Source organism: Lolium rigidum, chromosome 2 (genome assembly GCF_022539505.1).
Source record: "Lolium rigidum isolate FL_2022 chromosome 2, APGP_CSIRO_Lrig_0.1, whole genome shotgun sequence".
Lineage (NCBI taxonomy): Eukaryota > Viridiplantae > Streptophyta > Magnoliopsida > Poales > Poaceae > Lolium > Lolium rigidum.
Genome location: NC_061509.1, coordinates 45,743,938 through 45,767,302, shown reverse-complemented (window position 1 = coordinate 45,767,302; position 23,365 = coordinate 45,743,938). Strand labels below are relative to the sequence as shown.

The following is a 23,365-nucleotide window of genomic DNA, read 5'->3' as shown; positions in this document are numbered from 1 at the left end:
GATCGTACTTGTACGCTGCAGGCTACTTATAGGGTTGCAGTTGATGCACGCATGAGCCCAACACATCCTTTTTCAGCTCAACATATGAACATAGAGACATGCAAGCATGACAAATGAAATGAAAGCAAAACGAAGAACATATGATAGTTTAGATTACTGCATCTGAAACATCTGGTACAGATGGAGATCGAATAGTAGTAGCTACTAGACAGGACGATCGACTCAGAAACATGACCCTCTTATATCTAGGAATGGACAGTAGTACGATTTATCTGATGACCCGCCGAAATTTATAAGGGGAACATATATATGCTAGAGGGATTTAGGAAGTACGAAACTTGGAGAAGAGCTCCTTCAGGCCGGAGAGTCTGGTGGTTCTGATGATCTGGTCCAACAAATCAGCGGTGAATACCTTGTGCACGCTGGTGTGGGATTTGATGTACTCCAAGCACACATCCTTCAACCAGCAGTATCCCCTCCGCTCAGCCACCACAATAATGTCTGCCACGCTGTCTATGGTTAGGTAATACCTGGCCAATGTCTCTTCACAGATTATCTTCAGCTTTTGGAGATCATAATGGACCGCAGCTTCAAGCAAATTTAGCACATGAGTGACCTCTCCTTTCTCTTCTTCTTCTGCTCCATTGTTCACAGTGTTGTCTCCTTCCTCTTCTTTTGGTACATTGTCCTCCATGTCGCCTCCTTTCTCTTCTTCTTCCGCTCCATTGTTCTCACTGTTGTCTCCTTCTGCTCCATTGTCCTCAGTGTAGTCTCCTTCCTCTATATCTCCTTCATTCTCCTCCATTAGGATAAACCATGCAACTGCGTCGGTGTAGATGAAGGTAAGCAACGTACTAAAGACGTTTGCTTCGATGTCATTTATCTTGAGGACACTTGGCGCAGTAGCGCCCTCATCAATGGCCCCGAATAGCTGTGCCTTGAAGACTGTAGATCGGGCTGCAAGCACAATCCTGTGCGCCGCGAACTTCTTGCCACCAACCTCAAACGTAATGTCGGCACCCTCCTTTGTGAAGAGAAGGTTGCTGAAATGGCTTTGCATGTCAGAAGGCGGCAATTGGATCAACACGGGATCCGTGGTACTGGTACGGGCGGACTGCTGCTCAGTGTTGTTTTTCCTTTTTTTGCGGGGATGCTCCTTAGTGTTGTTATCTGCCTTGATGACAACAATGTCGCATCGGATGGCGAAGCTATCGTTCTTAAGGTGTCTCGATCTTTCCAGAGCGTGGTTTGACATGAACTTTTTGTAGCAAATATCATCATCGATGTCATATTTGTTATCCCGACGTATGATCGTTGGCACCTGCAACTCTGGTTCATCAATGAAACTTAACTCATACTGAAACTTGACGCCCTGGCTGACACCTTCATGTCCTCCCACATCGTCGTCACTCTCAAGTATAAGCAACATAAACTCCTCATTGTCATAATCGTCATCCTCACCATTTGGGTAGTACTTGACAATCCAGCGATGGCCACCAACCAGGAAAGGACGAGACGAGATGAACTCCCCGTTTGGTGTTGTGTCTTTGGTACGGGAGTATCCTTGGACCACGAGCAAGTGGTATCCGCTGTCGACGCCAGCGTCGAAGGGCGACGAGGTGAGGTCGCACAACTTACCATCGACGATGAGGGACACGCCAGCGAAAGCCATGTCCAACGAGCCTCGAGTGGTAGAGCTGCGAGAAACATCAGGATATATGCGTGAGAATCAACTACGAGATGGGGCTCAGTTCGTACATGATGATGTACGTACTGGGAAAAGAATGATCGATCGCATGTATACTTACCGAGGGTCCCCGGAGCCGCCGGATAGCCGCGGTGGGAGAAGATGTAACGATCCTGTGGAGGAGAGATGTGCCGAAGGAGGACTGGAGAGACCCGCGCTGGGAGAAGATGACGATCTGCATTTATATACATACATATACATCCCTCCTTTTCTCAAAACCTCATCGTGTTCAAACGTGATCATTCTCGAGAGCGCGCTTCTCTGCCTCCTCGATAGCTTAAACACGCACTATGCCGTATTAATGCAGGTTTACAGTTCCGAGGAGACAAACGATTGCGGCTGACCTGAAATCGGTTCATTTTGATCACACTCACTACAGGAGAGCATGTCATTGCCGTGCAAGCAAGTTGGACGGCAAAGGGGGTTATTTGCACGGCAAAGGCTTTGCCGTGCGAAGTCGCACGGCAAAGACCGCACGGCAATGTCTAGCCCGGCAATGCCATCGTTGCCGTGCGCCTCGCAAAAATTGCACGGCAAAGGCTTTGCCGTGCGTTCCTACCTTTGCCGTGAGCCGAGACCCTTTGCCGTGAAGCGTCTCATTGCCGTGCGCCGACCGTCCTCTGCCGTGCGGCTTCTCATTGCCGTGCGCTGCGTCTGTGTCATGGCTGAACTACAGTTCTTTGCCGAGTGTTATCACGGCAGCACACGGCAAAGTTTTGTGGCTAGAAAAAAAAAAAATGGTCGAGCTGGCGGCTGGGATAGAGGGGCTATCACTGCCGCGAGGTAGGGAGGGGACGCGGCAGGTGAGAGAGGGTGGGGTTCTACGGGCGGCGCGCGCTCAAGGTGGGTACTGGCCACGGCATGCGGTCGAGGTAGGGCCGACGGCGACGAACAAGAAGTCCTCGGGTCGGCCAGCGTCGTGGAAGTCCTCGGGTCGGCACAGCGCCGACGGGAGGGGACGTGATGAAGGCGGCTGCCCTGCTAGGTGCGGCGCCGACGAGGAGCTGCAGCGTGGACCGGACCCCTGCGCGCGCCGACGAGGAGGAGACTTGGAGACGAGGAAGAGCTGCAGCGAGGAGCGGCAGCGCGGAACGGAGTGGCGAGGTGCTCGTGGACGAGCTGAGGCGTGGAGCGGCAGTGCGGAACAGAGCGTACGCGCGCCGGCGGCGCACTCCAGGAGGAGCTGCGCAGCGTTGAGGCTGCAGCAAGCGTGCGTACGCGCGAGAGGATGAAGAGATGCTCGTGGGGAGAGGATAAGGTTGGTGAGGAGGAGGAGAAGATAAGGTTGGTGTGGGAATTATTTTTTAATCTACTTGGTTGGCAGGGGATCTATGGAATGCCGAACGTCCGATTTTGGATGATCCAACGGTCACCAAGTGTGATCCGTGGGATGCAGACTTAGACCAATCAAAACATAGGATCTTTGCCATGCGCTAACCAGGGACCAGGGACTTAGAGCATCTCCAACCGCGAGAGGGAAGGCGCTGTCGCCAACGGCTTTGGCCGGCGCTCCCTCCATGTCACCTAGGCGCGCGCTCTATGGGACGCGCGCTACCCCGTCCCGCCGGACATGCGCTTCTCGGACCACCTCACGACGGAGGATGGGAACGAACCCTAGTGGTCGCCGGACAACGATGACGCCTGGATGGCATTCTTCGTCCGGCAGCGCGCGGACTGCCTCGCCGCCTACGATGGCAATGGCGACCCGCCATCCAACCACAATATAGTTGGACGGAGGCGGTTGTGGAGCGCGCCCGGGAGGACGGCCGGCGTGGGTCCTCTAGTACATCGGCACTGCGGCTGGCGGCGCCGCGGGGCAGTGGGCGCTGCGCCGCGCCGATCCTCATCATTGTCAAGCTCCTCCTCCTCCTCTCGTGGGTCCTCGGCGGTACTCACCTTATAACACACCGTCGCCAAGGTTCTTGGCGACGGTGAAGGACGAGTCGGGGGAGTTCCCTGGGCTGCGCCACCGCCGGAGTACAAGGCGGCGGCCTCCATCGTCAAGGTGGAGGACGACCCGGACGAGTTCGCCGGGCTGCGCCAAACCCGGATGGAGTCCTTGGTGGCGTCGGACGCCTTCGCCGAAGCGTGGAGCGCGGCGGACTACCGCATTGGTGGAACCTCGCCCGGAGAAATCTAGGGGGTAAACCCACTGGGGCACACGTATCGCCGTTTTCGGGGGGAATGGCCGCTGGAGCACCGTAATCCCACCAAATATATCATGTGGACCTAGGATATGTGTAAAAGCGTGGTGGAAGGTGTGATTCACCAAATGGTGCAAGGCATAGCTCCCCGGTGTGACATTCCTCACATTCGGTTGATAACACTTAGTTAGCAGATTCCTCAACCGCGGTTTGCTCCGAAATACTAATATATATGTTGGGGGTGAAAATGTAGAGTACTTGTCGTATTGTAAAAGTGTGGGTATACTCATTGTCTTAAGTAACCCTATCTAAAAACTAAAACAAATTTAAAGAGAAAATATAATAAGTATTAAAATATATACAAAAGAAAATTTTAAAAAATGAAAATTCCATATTACACACGGCAAAGGCCAAAACGCATGGCAAAGGCTTTATTTGCCGTGCATCCTGACCTTGCTCACGGCAAAGGGAATTACACGGCAATTCGGGGTGGCTTTGCCGTGTATTATGTCTTTGCCGTGCGCCTCTTTCACTCTTTGCCGTGAAGCTATTCTTTGCCGTGCGCTTTTCTATCGTTTGCCGTGCTGCATATCTTTGCCGTGCGCTTTGTCTATTCTTTGCCATGTGCCTGTGCTTTGCCGTGCGTTTTCCTGTGGTCGCACGGCAAAGGCGGCTTTGCCGTGCGACAACGCATGGCAAAGAAAAGGTGGCCGGCAACGCCAGTTTTTCCCGTAGTGACTGGTACTGCAGGCACGTACACGCGCTGAAAAATTGTTGTACACCCAACGCCCTCTCTATGCTCCCGTGCCAAAAACAAACCTCCCCAATTCTGATTCTGCTTATATCGTTAGCTCCCATCCAAACTGCTACTTGTAATCCATATTGTAGTCAAAGTTTCAGCCATAGAAACTGTGGCCACGCGAGGAATGAATTTGCAGCTGCTAGGGCCGCACTACAGGAACGCGCCGAGACACCGACGGCCAGCTGCCCTCGGCGTATGCCTCGCAAGCCATCGGCGTAGCATACGCCGAGGGCAGCCCTCGGCGTAGCCCCTCGGGCTAGATGGGCCTCGTCGTAGGCCTTTTTGCCCTCGGCGTAGCCTGGCCGTCGGCATAGCAGTTGCTACCCCGAGGGCAGCCCTCGGCGTAGACAGGCCGTCGGCGTATATTTCGTATATTCAAATTTAATTTTTCAAAAAAAAATAAAAAAAATTCTTTTTTTATCCTTATTTTTTTTCTTTTACTTGTTTATCACACTTTGAATTCTAAGTATAGACTTAGCTCTAAGTTAATTACAACTTCCATCGGTCACCCATCCTCACTCTACTCCAGCCTTAGCACGTTTAACTTCTTGGTTCCTTCGGGTTAGCTTCCATGAAAGAAATAACACCTTTCTGGGAATATTACCTTATCACTCCTATTTAACCCTTGGAACCTGATGTCACAACTCTTTATTTTTTGAATTTCAAAAAATTACTTAAGCAAACAACAATAAATATATAAGTAATAATAATATAGAATTCAAATAACAATAAATGATTTTTTTGTCTTTTATTTAATATGGAACAATTAATATTTTTAAATCCATAAATCGGAATCGGATAAATAATATGTCTAAATCGATCAGAAAAATGATAGGAATTCAAATATAACATCCATATCATCTTTGAACCTAGAAAATGAGAGGAATCTAAATATAACATTCAGTTTGCCATCTGGCCCAAAAAGGCCCCCGGGAGGTGCGGTATGGCCGTACCGGGCGCGCGGGTGCACCCGTTTACCAACGCGCTAAACGGATAAAACTTAGCATATAAAATGATGTGTCGTAGACCTAAAAATATTTTTCCAAAAATTTATCAAGCAACAAAAAGTGTACCCCTAGTTTAAATTCGGTCAGTTTCCAGCAGATTCGGCGGGACACCGCAGGAAGCCGCATGGATTTTCAGATGGCTAGCGCGCACATATGGCATGTGATAGGTGGTGCGTAGACGGTCTCCTACCACTGCGCGGGGGTATCACGCTATCACCTAACTTGTTCCTTGTAGCTGCTTCACAAAAAAGCCGTTTCGACACCCCGAAAATGAAAATACCGTCGCCCGATGGTCGGATTGGAAATCCGCGACCGGGGCCTTGCTTCTCATCCCAGGGACCACACACGTGTCAAATATGGTCTCGTTCCTACAAACTATGCGGTGTCACATGTCGTTTCCTACTCATTTTCCCTAAAAGCCATAGAACTCCGGATGTGATAGCCCTGTTCATGAAGAGTTTTTCAAAATAATTACCGTATCCCAACTCTGACTTTTGGAGTGGTTACTAGGACACATAAAATGATTCCAAAATTTATCGAGCAACGGAAAGTGTACCCCTAGTTCAAATCCGGTCAGTTTCCAACGGATTCGGCGGGACACCGCAAGAAGCCGCAGAGATTTTCAGATGGCTAGAGCGCGCATATGGCATGTGATAGGTGGTGTGTAGGCGGTCTCCTACCACTGCGCGGAGGTCTCACGCTATCACCTAACTTGTTCCTTGTAGCTGCTTCACCCGTTTCCTACTCATTTCCATCAAAGTTTTGGACATATGAATTATTGTGACAAACTTCATTATTCAGGTATGCATGATTTTGATATAAACGGATTGAGGATGTTTTCCTGAAAATTTTGATACCTTATATGCATTTTTCTCGACATCTTATGAATTAGTTATGATTTATACAATTTTGTACAAATTTAAAAAAAGAGCTACGCCGAGGGTGACCGTCGGCGTAGAGCCAAGAAAAAATACGAGGAGGCTATGCCGAGGGCTACCGTCGGCGTAGCCCTGCCTTACGCCAAGGGCTTTTATATGCCGAGGGTGGCCGTCGGCGTATCATGGCCTACGCCGAGGGCGTAGCTACGCCGACGGCTCACGCCGCGGGTTGGCTTGGCCGGGGTCTACGCCGACGGCCCCGACTTTTGGCCGTCGGCGTAGAGGATGGCCGTCGGCATCTTCAGCCATTCCTGTAGTGCCGGCAGCGAAAATAGGCTCGCATCGGTGCGCCTCAAACGGCGCCGCCAACTTTCGAGCCTAATAGAATCGCCGGCAACCCCATGCTGTCTCCTTCGCCAAGGGCGCGAATCGGGAGCGCCGGCACCTCGTTGTACGTCTGAAAACGAGTGTGGCCTCCACCTGGCAGCCAGACACACTGATTTCCCACCTCCTACACACACCCGAGCCGACTCCCGCCCCTCAAGATCGCCATCGTCGCCGCTCGCCGCCACGCCCTCGCTTGCAATAGACACCGCCGATCGTCTAGGAACCGCCGTCCATCGACACGGCTGCCACCCCCTCGACCGGCGACCGCTGTTTCGTCCGGAATAGAGCTCGCCGCCACCGCGATGGTATCGCCCCGCCCGTAAGGTTTTCTTCCGATTACCGTGATGGACAGCGACGATGAGATGATGGTGCAGCTGTTCACGGAGGAGCGGAACGCTTAGGCTGTTCGGCATCAACATCAGCGACTGATTCGACGAACATGCTGCACGTTCGCTAACCTTTCTTCATCATGCCTCGGTGCGGCGGCTCAAAGCCAGGCAAGAGGAGGAACATCAACCGGCATCGTGAAGCCGGCGCAATGCTGCTTGATGCCGACTACTTCAACGACGACGCGACTCATTCGCCAAAGGAATTTCGGCGCCGGTTTAGGATGAATAAGGAGTTGTTCTTGAAGATTTTCCACGACATCAGGGAGTATGACAAGTACTTCATGGCCAAGAAAGATTGCATAGGTTTGTGGGGCTTCACCTCAATTCAGAAGTGCACTGCTGAAATGCGCTGTCTAGCATACGGAGCTCCTCCAGATACACCCAATGACTACCTACTGATGGCAGAGTCGACATGTACAGAGACTCTCTACAGGTTCTGCCGAGTTGTCATAGCGGTATTTGCTAAGGACTATTTGAGAGCACCAAGATAAGATGATACAGCTCGGATCCTGCAAAAGAATGCAACAAGAGGGTTTCCTGGGATGCTCGGAAGCATTGATTGTATGCATTGGGGCTGGAAGAATCGCCCTTTTGCTTGGCAGGGGATCTACAAGGGGCATACTGGTGAGTGCAGTGTAATTCTTGAGGCGGTGGCAGATGATACGTCTCAAACGTATCTATAATTTCTTATGTTCCATGCTACTTTTATGATGATACTCACATGTTTTATACACATTATATGTCATTATTATGCATTTTCCGGCACTAACCTATTAACGAGATGCCGAAGAGCCGGTTGTTGTTTTCTGCTGTTTTTGGTTCCGGAAATCCTAGTAAGGAAATATTCTCGAATTGGACGAAATCAACGCCCGTGGGCCTATTTTCACACGAAGCTTCCGGAAGACCTAGGGGAGACGAAGTGGGGCCACGGGCGCCGCCACACTAGGGCGGCGCGGCCCGAGGGGGCCCGCGCGGCCCCGGCGTGTGGGGCCCCGTGACTCCTCCGACTCGCCCTTCCGCCTACTTAAAGCCTCCGTCGCGAAACCCCCCAGTACCGAGAGCCACGATACGGAAAACCTTACTGAGGCGCCGCCGCCGCCAATCCCATCTCGGGGGATTCAGGAGATCGCCTCCGGCACCCTGCCGGAGAGGGGAATCATCTCCCGGAGGACTCTACACCGCCATGGTCGCCTCCGGATTGATGAGTGAGTAGTTCACCCCTGGACTATGGGTCCATAGCAGTAGCTAGATGGTTGTCTTCTCCTCATGTGCTTCATTGTCGGATCTTGTGAGCTGCCTAACATGATCAAGATCATCTATCTGTAATGCTATATGTTGTGTTTGTTGGGATCCGATGGATAGAGAATACTATGTTATGTTGATTATCAATCTATTACCTATGTGCTGTTTATGATCTTGCATGCTCTCCATTGTTAGTAGAGGCTCTGGCCAAGTTTTTGCTAGTAACTCCAAGAGGGAGTATTTATGCTCGATAGTGGGTTCATGCCTCCATTAAATGCGGGACGATGACGTAAAGTTCTAAGGTTGTGGATGTGCTTGTTGCCACTAGGGATAAAACATTGATGCTATGTCCGAGGATATAGTTATTGATTATATTACGCACCATACTTAATGCAATTGTCTCGTTGCTTGCAACTTAATACCGGAAGGGGTTCGGATGATAACCCGAAAGTGGACTTTTTAGGCATAGATGCATGCTCGGATAGCGGTCTATGTACTTTGTCGTAATGCCCAATTGAATCTCACAATACTCATCATGTCATGTATGTGCATTGTCATGCCCTCTCTATTTGTCAATTGCCCAACCGTAATTTGTTCACCCAACATGCTATTTATCTTATGGGAGAGACACCTCTAGTGAACTCGTGGACCCCGGTCCATTCTTTTACATCGAATACAATCTACTACAATACTTGTTTTACTGTTCTCTGCAAACAATCATCATCCACACTATACATCTAATCCTTTGTTACAACAAGCCGATGAGATTGACAACCTCACTGTTTCGTTGGGGCAAAGTACTTTGGTTGTGTTGTGCAGGTTCCACGTTGGCGCAGGAATCCCTGGTGTTGCGCCGCACTACATCTCGCCGCCATCAACCTTCAACGTGCTTCTTGGCTCCTACTGGTTCGATAAACCTTGGTTTCTTATCGAGGGAAAACTTGCCGATGTACGCATCACACCTTCCTCTTGGGGTTCCCAACGGACGTGTGTATACACGCTATCAAGCATATTTTCCGGCGCCGTTGCCGGGAACTGAAGAAAAGCTACACCACAAAGATTTCTAACTCCCACGTCAACTACGCGCCAGTAGCATATTTTCTGGCGCCGTTGCCGGGGAGATCAAGACACGCTGCAAGGGGAGTCTTCACAATCCAATCTCTTTACTTTGTTTTTGTCTTGCTTTATTTTATTTACTATTTTGTTTGCTGCACTAAATCAAAACACAAAAAAATTAGTTGCTAGTTTTACTTTACTTGCTATCTTGTTTGCTATATCAAAAACACAAGAAAAAAAACCATCAGCTTGGAATGAATTAAAGTGTAACGTACCAGTAGAGAAGATGGGTGATCTGAACCTTGTCCCCAACCACACGGAAGGAGTCGATGGTGAACTCCCCTCTGGTGATGGTGCTGGTCTTGTCGAAGGCGACGGCCGTGATCTCGCCCAGCGACTCGAGGATGTCCCCTCCTTTGATGAGGATCCCCCTCCTCGGCGCCGTCAGGAGAGCGCAGAAGCTGGCCACGGGTGTGGACAGCACCAGCGTGCCCGGGCACGCGCTCACCAGCAGCACCAGCGACAGCCTCAGCCATCGCTCCGGATCACCCGCTCCCACCGCGCGATCTGGCCGGAGTGCCATGGCCTCTTCTCTCCGAGCAAGAGTCGCTCGCCATCGCAACTCGTCGTTCGGCTGCCGGCCATGGCTCTACCTCTCCCGATCCGGCGGTCATCCGCCTCGTCTCCGAGCAAGAGTCGCTCGCCATCGCAACTCGTCGTTCGACCGCGCGATACTGGCCGGAGTGCCATGCCCTCTCCTCTCCTCTCCGAGCAAGAGTCAAAGTCTAAGTCATAGTCACACGCGCAATCCGCACGCGGTGTGTGAGGAGAGCTTCTTACTTATAGAGTCGACATCAGATTTCAATTTTGAAGAGGGAGGTGCGAGCGGGAAGAAGATGATGGGCCGAGTGCTAATTTCGCTTCTCTCTTGATCAGCTTCCCTCGTTGATCGTGGGGAGCTAGATGAGCGGCTGAGATTTACACCACCACAGATCGGTGACATGGATAACACATGCACTATCTTGCTGAACCAAATCAATTAAATTCGTGGTGATTAAATGATCTGTGATTACGGGATATACAAGGCAAGCGGATCAACTCTGTGGAGGTATTTAATATAGACACCAAGATGTAGGGCGGACGGTTCGGTTCTCTGAATGTAGTTAATGTGTGCTGCCCCGCTCTGCCCGTGGACACGCCCTACCTGTAATGCGAAGGCACGCAGCTTACATGGACTAGGCACGTAGCAATTTGATCAGGTCATAAAATTATCTTTCCTCACCTCTATATTGCTTGCCACATCAATCAGCCACCTGGGTCAATTCTTTTTGCGAGCAAATGAGGAATCAATCAGCTCCGTAGGTGCTTAACCATGTTATCTTTTGCTCATCGGTCGATCAATGCTCTTTTGGGAACCACAAATGTGGAATGGGCCAAAACAAACGCAGTATCCAACCTATTCGTAACTTGTGGCGCCGGCTGAGACAATCATGATATGTTACTTGGTCAGCTGATCAAGCAAGTCATGATCGATCATGCTACAGCAGCTTTCATTTACTGCTAGCACTAGACATTTGACATGCACCACCCTATTGCATGCATATATTTGCTATTACCTGGCCATAACATAACTGAATCATTTTCCTCAGTGTAGGCGCAAAACTAGATTACCGGCGACAAATTAGTAACAAAAAATAGTACTCGGCATTCAAAATTTTGGCACAACTTCTCATCTTGTTTTATCATTCACAACACGCAACAAACAATAATGTGCACACAGCACAAATCATATCATTTCAAATACAAAAACCCACAAGACTCGAAAGTATGACCAGCTACTTAGTATCACCACAACTCCCTGGCCAGGAGCATTATAAAGACGACCCTACAAGTACCAAAACGAGAGTATCACACACACGCCACGGCCAGCATATCACCAGCAGCGGCACCGCCAATGCCAGCTTTAGAGGACATGCCAAACTCCAAAGAGGCCAAAAACATTACGAGGACCTAAACTAGTTACTTCAGATCATCTTAGCCTTTTCTTCTTTACCTGAAAATCACAAAACAACAAGATAATAAGTATCAGATGTATAAAACGAGGACACAATAAGCAACTACTTGGAAATTGGAATTGGGGTGTAAATCTAAAGGAGGAAGTCATGGACGGTTTTAGAAAAAAAAAACTCAAGACTAGATAATGGATATGATAGAATTTGTACGCAAAATACAGCATGATCCTACATATGAACAACTCTCATCTGCAACTTACTGTTGCAAATAGCTAACTGGAGTAGAACTCTGGCAAACAAGTACAAATAGGTATATTGGATATATCTTAACTATCAGTAGGTAACTACATAGTACAGGAACAGTCTCCACTGCTTCACATCAAATACAATCTATCACAAATCATTTTGACTACCACATCGAAGAAATATGAATGTTGTCTACTTATCAGATCATCGATAGGTGTGTAGGATCAGCATCAATTTGCTAATATGTATTAAAAGTGGCAAGAGAGGGAACATGATAGCCAAGTTTGAAGCTATGAACCTGGCAACATACACATTCATCGGCTATATGGCCAATGTATCGAGAGCATAGAGAGGAGATAGGGGTAGCACAAGAAAACTTACCGAAACCCCAGAGTCGAATGCGGAGCTAACGTACATGCAGTCCATGTGGCACGACAGTGTAGGGTACTGGTTCATGAATTGAGAAGTAACATTCACAGGTATGTTAAATTCTAGATGTTTTCCTGTTTGCAACATCATTTTGAAGTAGATGCATGTTCTCTAACAACTATCCACATGTATAAAAACGCACTTCACAAACGAATTACTGGATTCATATACTAAGTCTAGCTCATGCCATCAACTACCTACCTGCAAAACAGTGCCGCATCGCTGCAATCCTGGACCACAACTTCCTTCGGTATACATACTTGCTCCAGGCCCTGGATAAATTTCCAAGTCAGCCAAACAATTTGGGAATATAAATTCTTCTTTCTATAAGCATCAATTCAGTGACATGTCATTTCTGCTCCCAGGAGCACATGCTCCTGGTTTTTTAAAATAAATTTCAACGTATTATATAATATCGAAAAATTCCGACAAAAAATATCACGGATACATCTTGATGTTCTATGTGTTTGCAAAGTTGTTTCACGAAAAATTGATACTTTTTGTGTCATGTGTAAAATAGTTAAAATTTGGTGCTCAAAATAAGCTCTTCACAAGACATTTGCTTGTCATTTTTACACAGGACACAAAAAATGTCGGTTTCAGTGCGAAACTACACACATGGATTGTTGACATATACGCGTGAAATTTTTGTTCGTAATTTTTGTGATATTTTAAAATGTTTTTCTCGGTGGCAGAAGCATAAGCACCTGAGATCAAAATTGCATTTCCATCAGTTAAGCAGTAACATAATTAATCTTTATAAGCCAGCATTAATTGTGTTGAATCACAAGAGTAGAAAATACCAAAACCCTGAATACACATTGATCTAGCAGTCCAGATCATCTCCGACAAGTGCAACCACAGCCAAAAGATAGCAAATACCAAAAAACCCTCATATTAAGTAAGAACTCAATCTCCAAGTTCAACCCAAATAAAATAATAATCTGGATTCAGATTATTGAGCAAGACAACAACTAAATCAAGGAAGCCCACTAGATTAGGTCAAAGGAAATGTCTTGTGAGGCTTTTGACCATTTCAAAATAAGTGTACAAGTAAACAGGTTGCTGGTTCAATCAATCTACGTAGATAGATAGATGGAGCAGGAAATGCTAGCTTAGCTAGCTCCAGGCCTGAACCTCAATTTATACAAGTATAGCTAGTTCTTGATACATGACTGCTCACCTGATTGTTGTGGGCACACTTGTTATTACAGCAGTTGGCATTCCTCAAATGCATGCGTAAATAGCTCCTGAATTGAAGAGAAAATTAGGAGATATGAGCTAATAAAACATTGCATGCTTGAAATCTTACTACTAATGTTTACAAGTAACAAGTACAATAAATTATTGGTAAGAACTGTAACCAGACACACGAGGAAAAACTAGAAATGGAGTAATAAGAAGTCATATTTACTATTCAATATATTAAGCACAATTTCATAGTAAGCTATGGAAGTGGCACCACCATGAACAACCAGATTAGCATGTAATCAGGTCAGACAATCTGGAGTAATTCCGCAATAACATCAAATTACAAACATCAGCTATTCATCATGCAACCAGAGCAAACTAAGCAAGAACAGTCTAAGCCAGTGCAGCCGTGTGCGCAACAACTCTTTCATGGAGCAAAGCGAGTGCAAGTGCAAAGCATACATGTCGGCTCATCCCTAAAGGCATACAAGCCACCATTTCCAGATGGGTGCCACCAATTGATTAATCTCGTTGGATACATCAATAATATGAATTTTCATGGCAATACAAAAATTTCGCACGAGCACAATGAATTGAGGCTCTTCTTCTCTCTACGAGCATAAGCAAGAAAAAAAAAAGCTTGCTTTTTTAGGTCTGGACGCGGAGAGGACCACAGATGGGTAGCTTACTATGGCTTGTGAGGTCGAGAGCGGGCATACTGAAGCCATTGAGGAGGACCTCCATCTCCAGTGCCTCGGCTGCTGCAGCTGCTTGGCTCCTTGCCGTTTCCGTCATGGCAGCCAGCGCACCACAAGCTGCTGCCGGCGGAGGAGGTGCTCCATGGCCTAATGCAGCAGAAATGAGCAGACCTTTAGATACATGACAGTGAACCTGGAACAGAGTATGGAAGGAAGTACAAAACTACATGAATCAAGCCTGATTGTTGTGTTGCACGAGCAGCACCGAAAAAGGACAAAGTTATGACGAAACGCAGAAGGATGCACCTTACTACAAGTTGTCGTGGCCGCTCTTGTCCCCAGCGTTGTCCAAGTGGAGCAAGTCGTCGTTCCTGAACCCACCACTGCCCACAACAACATTGTCAAAGCCTTTTTCCCAAGCAAGTTGGGGTAGGCTGCACGTCCTTGTTGACGTCCAGCGTAGGTCTTTGTCAACCCTTCTTCTTGTGTGTCAACGCTGAGGCAATGGTCAGCCAGTTGCCGCACATGTGTCTTAAATTCTAACAATTTAGTAGTGAACAATTACTTTAAAAATGAAATAAAGATCAATCAAAGCATGCACAGATAGAAAAATATAAGTCATGCCAATTAATCAAGATGGCATGCTGCTCATGGTTCGCCAAGTGGAATATTAAATCATATATCTGGTGGGAAGATACTTGAACATAAAATGAGCAACCAGAAAGTGTGTTGCACTTTGTTCCTCACCAACCATAAAAATGAGACTTAAATACTAAAGAGTCACAGGAGCATTGCTCCATCATATTGTTGCAGTTTGTTCCTCATCATTTGACCCTCACAGATTTAATAAAGGGGATATAAAAATACACAAGAAGATTAAAAAAGTTTGTGTAATTATAAGCTCAGCTAGTGTTCTGATAAATCATAAAAAAGTAAACAAATCATGTAGACAATGATTTAAAAAATGTAGATAACAATTGAACAAACTGAGACAACAACTATGAAATTCTCCCAGTAGCACCTAAGGAACATAACTTTTTGTTTATGAACAGAAACAGGCATTTAGAAACTGAGGAATGAAACCATAAAAAATAGCTCAAAATATGAAATATCTTCTCATGAATGCCGTGGCATCTCTGAAGTCTGACATGTGTTGTGCATTTCATGACTCATCCAGCATTTTTGCAGTTGTGGGCACAAAGCTGACCAATGGTAGAATGGGAGAGTGGGATATATTTGAAAACATACACCAATGTGTAGTCAACCATCATTCCTCTTGCGAGATCAAGCTATTCCTACAATGAACTACCGAGAGCACGACGGCAGAAAAAATAGAACTATAAAAACTACAGTTTTTAGCCCATAGTTACTAATTAGTGGTAATGACTTTCAAAAAACTCAGCCTTATCACTATGTCAACCCTTATTGACAAATGCTAACCCTGATTATTTACATAACCAGTAGTGTAGTACTTCTGTCTCCTCTAATCTACATGCAACACCGGATCTCTATTTTAACAGCAACTAGAGACATTATCACAAAAAGTCATAAATGATTATTAGTAGAGCAAAGCATGTTAGGAAGCTAAATGCTACAAACTACCTTATGGTAAGCATCCACTTTCGAACAACTATCCAACCTTGCATACAAATTTTGTGTAAGCCTTCAGTCAAACAAATTCTGAACCAAATCATCTAGCCCTGAATCTACTAACGACAGCTCCCAGAATCCAATAAAGTAGCGCCAAGACGCTTTTTCTTAAACCTACATGCTCCGAAGACAAGGGATGAGAAGTCTCACCGGCTGAGGTGAAGGATACCGACACAGCTGACGTCGCCAGGAACTTGGCGGCGGTGAAGGATACCGACACCATCTTTCCTGCCTGCAATTACAAGATAACAATATTACAAACTTTTCTTAATGCAGGATAAAAACGTGATGTCATGGGCACATGAAATCCTACACAGAAAAATTAGTTCTTGGATAAGTTATTTTCAGATACTAGGAGCAAGCCTGGAGCTTTCTTGTGACTGATACTTGTTAAAATATGAAAAGTGAAGTGCTTTTCAATGGATCGGAGTACACTCACAAAATAAATAGCATGTCAAATCACCATTGGATGAGAAATCAAACTATTTTACAATCCGTATAAGTGCGAGAGCTTGCTTGCCAAATGCTAGCCTGAATGTTTACATAACCAGTAGTTTAGAACTTATGTCTCCTCTAATTACAAGATTACACAACTTTCTTTACTTCAGTGGGCTGATAAAATTCTAAGCAGCAGACGACGAGACAAACTTTGCGGAGATTAAGGATGCCACCACCATCTACTCCTGCCAGCAATTACATGATTACACAACTTTTTTTACAGCAAACAAGCATAAAACCGTGATGCCATGGGCTGATCAAATCCAACAGAGCAAAGGTAGTTCTTGGAAAATTTATATTTCAGATAGTAGGAGACTAGAGCTTTCTTGTGAATACTATAAGGCGCCAAACAAAGACTAAACATATTTGAACCAATACCCATTTAACTAACTATACCTCATGTACTTACAATTGAAATTCAATCGCTCAATTACTAAGCCTTAAAAAGAGATCAATAGCCGTTTCAAAAAAAAAAGATATAAGTTAAATAAATTTTCCAGAAACCAGCTAAATAAACATTGCACAACACAAATCAGTAGCTAGGTGACCAAATCCCAGCTACAAATATACCACAACAGATAAACACCATGGGTCATGGGCTAGCTGACCAATCAAGATCATCACAAAACAAAGTGGGAGAGGAAGAACAAGCAGAGAAGGGAAGCTCACCAAAATGGAGCCACCGGCGCTACAACCACCACGACATGTTTTGTATGAAGAATGACATAAATAACCTGGTTTTGATGAACAAAAGGGTTCCTGTTAAAACCATAACTAGGCCCCAAAGATAAAGTGTAGCATGTCAACATGAAGCAGAAGATGATTTACCTCCTTCTAGGCAGACCGGTGACTGCGGTCAGTTTGTGGCGCAAGCTGGATCTTCTTCAGCACATACCTGCACGAGACACGGAGGTCCTTACCACCAAAAAATACTTAAGTAAAACTGATCTGAGTAGGTAAGTGGAAGAGGCGGTGCTATTCAGAGTTTCAGAGTCACTTCTTCACTACCTTGTGCCTCACTAACAGAGCAGAGTCAAATTCTCCTTTAGCAATCCGCTCCAACACCTCTTACTTGTCCATGCTCATTTCCCAATCTGTGCGAACACCTCATACTGATCAATCCTTGTGGAGTCTGTTGCTCACACGCAGCAGGATAATTTCTTTCTTTTTTCAGTCCTGAGGGTTAAAAGGATAGAAATATCAGTACTTCTGTCAAGCAATGGTGAATAATGCGGAACATCACGTGCATTGAAGTACCCGCATAACTCAATTGCTTGGTTAATAATGAAAAAAAGTATTTTTAGAGATACCAAAATAAAATGGCTCCACGAAACATTTTTGAGGAAAAGGAGATGGGGAACACATGAGCGCACAAGAAAAGACAAGCAATCCATAATTACAAAGGCAACGAAAGGGAAGCATTAGGGGAGATTAAACCAAAATGTTCAAAATAATTCAGAGTAAAAATATTGTTCCTATATAATACAGATTTGAGGGAATTGGGTTCAGGACTGGATCCATTAGATACCATACCAAATTAGGAACCAAAACTTCCAGCTGTGATTGTTGTAATAGTGTTTTCGGTAACACAATTAAATAGTGACCAGGTAGAATCAGGACATGATCATCTAATACAAACGCTGATCCACTGGATGCTTTGCAAAAATAAATATGGTATGCATCTCACTAGCAGGAAGACCGCTGAATTTTTTATTGATCATCACAGAGAACAACACTAGAAAAAGACCTAAGAATGAAGGATTTATACCAATTCGCCAAGGAAAAGGAGCAGCTACCTTTGGCCATCCTGTCGCTACCAGGGCAGGGGTGCTTACAGCGTGTCGGCGGCGGTGGTCTTTGTCCGGGGCCGGCACGAGCAAGAGCATGGCTTGGTCGCAACCCACTAGCAAGAGGTGCAGCTCCTCCCACCGTCTTTGTTCCTGCATATGCACACCACAACTTTTTTACCGTTTGAAACAAATTTGCATCCACACATGCATATGCTTGGGTCTAGTGCCTATATATTCAACAGAGATAAAAATAAGCGAACAATACATGAAAGGGGGAGAAAGAGACCTCACCAGCAGCAGCAGCTCGGAGTGGTGGGCGGTTGGAGTGGTCACCAGTAGCAGCAGTAGCGTTGTCCAGGTGGAGCAACTCGTTGTTCCTACACCCCATCCTCGCCTTCACGACCTCCTTGGGCTGTACTAGCATTTGTGAGACGCATCAACATTATTTTCATGTGTCAACAAACAAAAAAGCGAGAAAAGGTAAGAGAATGACTGAAATACTGATATAGTCAACGCACAATCCTTTATCGTGCATATCTTTGGTTTCGCCATTAGAATTATGAATGGATTGATATCCTGAAGGACGGTTAACATTGTTCATACAGATACAATATAAAGATTTTTGGGCTACAGCAAATCACTTTATACAAGCTCGGTAAAACAAAGATGATGACCTGACACCATAATTGGAATCTTTCACATAGCATATAGTTAAGAAACAATCCATTTACAGATGCACACATGGCAAACAGAAAAAAAGAAAGACAAACTTCGATGCTTTTGGAAATAGACCAGACGCTCAATCCTCTCATATAATACTTGGACTTGTGCTGATTGATCTCCTGGACTACACAGTAAACACCAATTCTAGACCAACCATTGCCTTTTTTCATACCTCGTAAGCTGATCAAATCCATCACTCCCAACAATTCGGTCCTCATAAAAATCTTGTGTAATGGTACGTAGCTTGCTTGACTCGTGATGTACCATATTTTAGATGCTACTGCTTGTGCAAAAATAAATAAATCATATTGTGTTCAAACATATATATGTTTTTCTTCTTGCCCTTAAAAATAACATCAACCTTTAAAAACAAAGCTACTGCCCCAGCTGATCGCCCTCTCAAGCTCTCAAGCTATCTTCACAATACTAGTAGAAATGTGTGGGAAACACTACACTACAGTACAGAATGAAGATTTTAGTTAATCAAAACATAACTGCTGCTGACACCTACTATGCAATAGACAGGCTTCATATTTTGCCCAGTCGAGAGTGCTACTGGTCATATCCAACTTTATCTTTCCTTTTATATACCACACTTCAGATTTTGTAGGACTACATGATCCTTAGAGGTTAGAGCATGTAAATGTAGAACTTTCCAATGTAATCATTTCAGCTACCTTTTTTTTTGAACAATCAGCTAACTATTTGAGAAGGAAAATGCTTATAATCCGGCGACCGATCGTCGTGCGGAAAATCGGTCGCTCGATTGGTCAACCGAGCACGTCGCTTTCATTGATCCGCACCACACGTACGTCACTTTCTCCCTGCCTTCAGCTTTCTCCGTGTCGAGACTACGTGCACAGCTGTAGCTACCCGCCTACCCCTACTTCATGCATCATCAAAGCCTTCTCACGTGGGTTAACTCGCATCGGATGTACTGTACGTCAGTGCATGTCCCGTTCCACTTTTGGCTACTCTTGTTAATTGTTGGGTACATGGACGAGGGTGTAGAAAACATGCAGCTACAAAACAATATTGCCACACTTAGCTAGTTACTCACCTTTTTTATACTCCATATCACGGTCCAAAGAAATGTCTGCTGATTTATGAATCTGTTACAATAGATCTTGGAGAAGAAATTTGTAAGGTTAGATTTTTGCCGAGAGACCTAGAATTTATTGTTAACTATTGTTGTAAACATATGGATTTTTTGTTGTTGTAATTGTTTGTGACTTTTGTAAAAATATTTGATCATTTTTATTGTAATTCAACCTGTAGCAAGTTAACTATTGCTTAACAATTTTGCATTGTTTGCAAACATATGGAACTTTTTGTTGTAATCATTTCTGACTTTTTATAAAAATAGGTGGTTATTTTTGTTGTAATTAAATATATATAAAATTAATTGTTGCTTGACCAATTTGCATTGTTTATAAACATATGAAATTTTTGTTGTAATAGTCTGTGGTTTGTTGTTGTTGTAATTGTTTCGAAATTTTGTTAAAATGGTTGGCAATTTTTGTTGTAAATCAAAATGCTGTAAAAAATTGTTTCTTAACCACATTTTTGTAGTATTCCTTCTTATAATTTCTTACAATGATTTGTTGTAATATTATAATTTTTTGTACACGAAGTATGAAAGATTTTTTAGCGAAGTACCATGCACAAGCCAGCTAGTAGCAACAAGGTTGCGTGCCTGGCAGGATCTAGCAGGGAGCTGCAAGGAAGGCGTGCAGTCCAACGCTTTTGCCTTTTATTCATTGCATGCATGCAGCAGCGGTGCAAGACGAGAAAAGTAAGAAGGGTGCAGCCTGACGCAGATCAGCAGCCGCGGAGCAGATGAAAGCGACGTGACGAGACGCTAATTCCAGACCACCGGATGCTACGAAACGGACCGCGGGCGTGCGACCGATCCGCGGGCGGAATCGGTCGGCCGACGCCTAGCGCCCGCCATTTGAGAAGGGGCAAGAAACTCTAGAGAACTTTTACCGTAAACATGGCAGCACTTGGACATCTACATGTTACGAAGATTTTGCTGCGTGTCAAATATATGAAATTATAACTGTAAACATCAAGGTTTCTTTTCTGGAAATAAAGATCAAGATACCATAGGGTCTGACAATACTAACAAGCAGAAATGAGGCACTAGTTAGGATAATCTTGTAAACATATTTTCCAGAATTAATATGGTAGCTGCGTCCAACAAGCGATTTCATGCAGATAAACATGTCTCAGAGGTTCAAATCGGCTTTCGCAAGCCAGTTGAAGCTCACCATTGGCAACTAATGATATCAACAAAAAAGGAGTACCAGCTAGTAGAGTAAAACTGGCAAAGTAAAAAAGAGAGAATGGTCACCCACGCAAATCGGCAGCACTTATACATCCACATGTTCACCTATGTGGAATTATTGTGAACATCATGGCTTTAAATATAATAAAATAATCAAAACGAAAGAGACACACCATGATTAAAATGTTTAATCCATCATAGTAGAATATTTCAAAAAACGCAGCACCTACACCATAACCAACTTGGCACAGATATTGTATCATTGGGAAAAGCAACCCAGTCTATATATAGCAAGTGAATTGAACTGGCTAGAAACAAAAAAGACAAGGTGATGTACATCTTGGAAATTAGCATAGACATGATCATGTCACAGGAGTTGCAAAATAGCAATACAAAAATAAGTTTATACTTTCGAGAACGACAGCTTAGTCTACATATAGTTCAGTGCGTACTCGCACAACTTTGGAGTAAAGACGACAAATGTTAACTTCTGACATAAGTAGAAGATACTGTACTAAACTATCTTCAAAACTATATAAAGGACTACAATTACATACAAAGTATGTGCTGTTGTATAATAGCAAAGGCCACTGATATTTTAAGATCCAAAACATATTCAGAAGATCAAATTGATAGGAACCACGTGCCTCTTAAATAAACACGGCAATAGAGGTCAAGCATATGTTAAAATTGATTTCAGAATACGAAATCGAGCGCAACAAATAACCAATGATGCAAAACACCATCACATCACATCAAAGTAGTAAATAAAAACGAATCTTAGTGCAGGAGCCTCATTCACAGCAATCATACCTCACTATGGCAGAACTGCACTCAATAAAGACATGCAGCTGCATCAGGCTTGGGTCGTCGTCTAGGTCCCAGGCAGCTGGAATGCCTGAGCAGCAGGGCATGTGCAACATGTTCACCAACCATCAGCACGCAGAACAGCTCCTCCCGCTCAATCTTTCAGTCTTAAAATAAAAGCAATGACCATTAAACAGAGAACATTCTATCCTAAATTTCTAGTCTTTTAAACGTTCAGTTTAAATATTAACTGTCCTTCCTCTATAATATAAGCATGCACTGAGAATTATACATGAACATTCACTGAGTAGATGGAAGCTATATTAATCACTTATTATTCACAACACTTCCCTAAAAATTCAGAATCTTAACTGAGCAAGAGAGAAATTCATATCCTAAAGTGAATTAAATAAACATAACTTACAATACTTGGGCATCAAAATTACTGCTGTCAAACTATTCTGACCCAATTCATGCATTAAAATAGCGCTAAACTTTCACAATTGGAATGAAATAGACATAAGTGGAAATTGATCTCAGACCTTGATTCAGAGATTCATATAAACATGTAGTTTTTCGAATTTGTTTTATAAATCTGCACTAAAGGGCAAATGGGCAGCAATAGCAACACGGTGTATTCATGCATCTCGCCCAGCTCGGACTAGCTAATTCTCCACAGCCAAAGAAACAAGTATGAGTTGACACCAGAGTTGTAAAGCAGCAATTCCCAATTTGATACAGACACTATCGTGATTGGCCGGTGGAGATTACGTGAAGTAGAGACTGCACTTCCCTTATCCAGCAGACTGGTCGTTTAATCCATTAAAACCACGACCACCAAAAGTAAGCAAGTTTGAACCAAATTGCACTTTCAGCCCCCATAAAACCATATCAAAATGATATGCTCATTCCCTAGCGCCGCCAGCATACACGTATCAAAATCCACGAACCAGAGCATCTTGAACCAATAGGATAGGAGCTTCCCATACCTGGAAACTGTTGCCCCTCCAAGGTAGCTGCAAGGGATGTGAGGGAGAAGCTGCTGGACCGGCGGGACTACAGCTAGGAAGCCTCGCACCTCCTCCTGTTGCTCTGTCAAGAAACATTATTTCAGTCAAAAAAAAGTGAAACGGGGGAACCAAAGGAATAGGTTCAGGGTACTGGATACCATACCTGCACGTCGGCGTCCCGGAGCAGGGGGCGGCGAATGCCACGGTCTGGGCCTCGGTGGAGACGGAGGGCAGAACGGCGGAGCTGCGCCTCCGCGTCCGCTAGGCCGGCACCACCTCGCCGGGTGAAGCAGCACCGGCCCGGCGCGCGCGCGACGCGGGCACCAGGTTCGACGGAGAGCTGCAAACCGTCGTACCGGTGCACGCGCG

The 23,365-nt window shown here is 45.1% G+C and overlaps 1 protein-coding gene, 2 long non-coding RNA genes, 1 other non-coding gene and 1 pseudogene across 10 annotated transcripts; all 5 read right to left on the bottom strand.

Moving 5' to 3' along the window:
* Window positions 1-322: 322 nt before the first annotated feature.
* LOC124689649 (BTB/POZ and MATH domain-containing protein 3-like) lies at window positions 323-1,672 on the bottom strand. Its single transcript, XM_047223144.1, has one exon. The coding sequence runs from the start codon at window positions 1,670-1,672 to the stop codon at window positions 323-325; it is 1,350 nt and encodes a 449-aa protein (XP_047079100.1).
* A 9,694-nt stretch (window positions 1,673-11,366) lies between these two features.
* On the bottom strand, window positions 11,367-14,239 carry LOC124691692. Its single transcript, XR_006999088.1, has 5 exons — window positions 14,220-14,239; window positions 13,523-13,589; window positions 12,541-12,611; window positions 12,292-12,357; window positions 11,367-11,705 (listed from the first exon to the last, which is right to left on the bottom strand). It is a non-coding gene; the product is annotated as an uncharacterized LOC124691692 (long non-coding RNA).
* A 10-nt stretch (window positions 14,240-14,249) lies between these two features.
* On the bottom strand, window positions 14,250-23,251 carry LOC124691691. 7 transcript variants are annotated; one of them, XR_006999086.1, is made up of 11 exons: window positions 23,160-23,251; window positions 22,976-23,078; window positions 21,993-22,153; window positions 18,458-18,583; window positions 18,173-18,316; window positions 17,385-17,552; window positions 17,205-17,271; window positions 17,046-17,110; window positions 16,029-16,110; window positions 14,535-14,767; window positions 14,250-14,375 (listed from the first exon to the last, which is right to left on the bottom strand). It is a non-coding gene; the product is annotated as an uncharacterized LOC124691691 (long non-coding RNA). The 7 variants fall into 7 exon arrangements; XR_006999082.1 differs by having other exon boundaries at window positions 18,453-18,578; XR_006999085.1 differs by having other exon boundaries at window positions 17,205-17,291; window positions 18,458-18,578.
* Window positions 14,977-15,063, bottom strand: LOC124693835 (annotated as a pseudogene).
* On the bottom strand, window positions 15,318-15,411 carry LOC124693856. Its single transcript, XR_007000304.1, has one exon. It is a non-coding gene; the product is annotated as a small nucleolar RNA R64/Z200 family (small nucleolar RNA).
* Window positions 23,252-23,365: the final 114 nt, after the last annotated feature.

Coding starts and splice junctions, on each gene's coding strand:
- LOC124689649 (XM_047223144.1), bottom strand. CDS start 1,672: ATGGCTTTCGCTGGCGTGTCCCTCATCGTCGATGGTAAGTTGTGCGAC.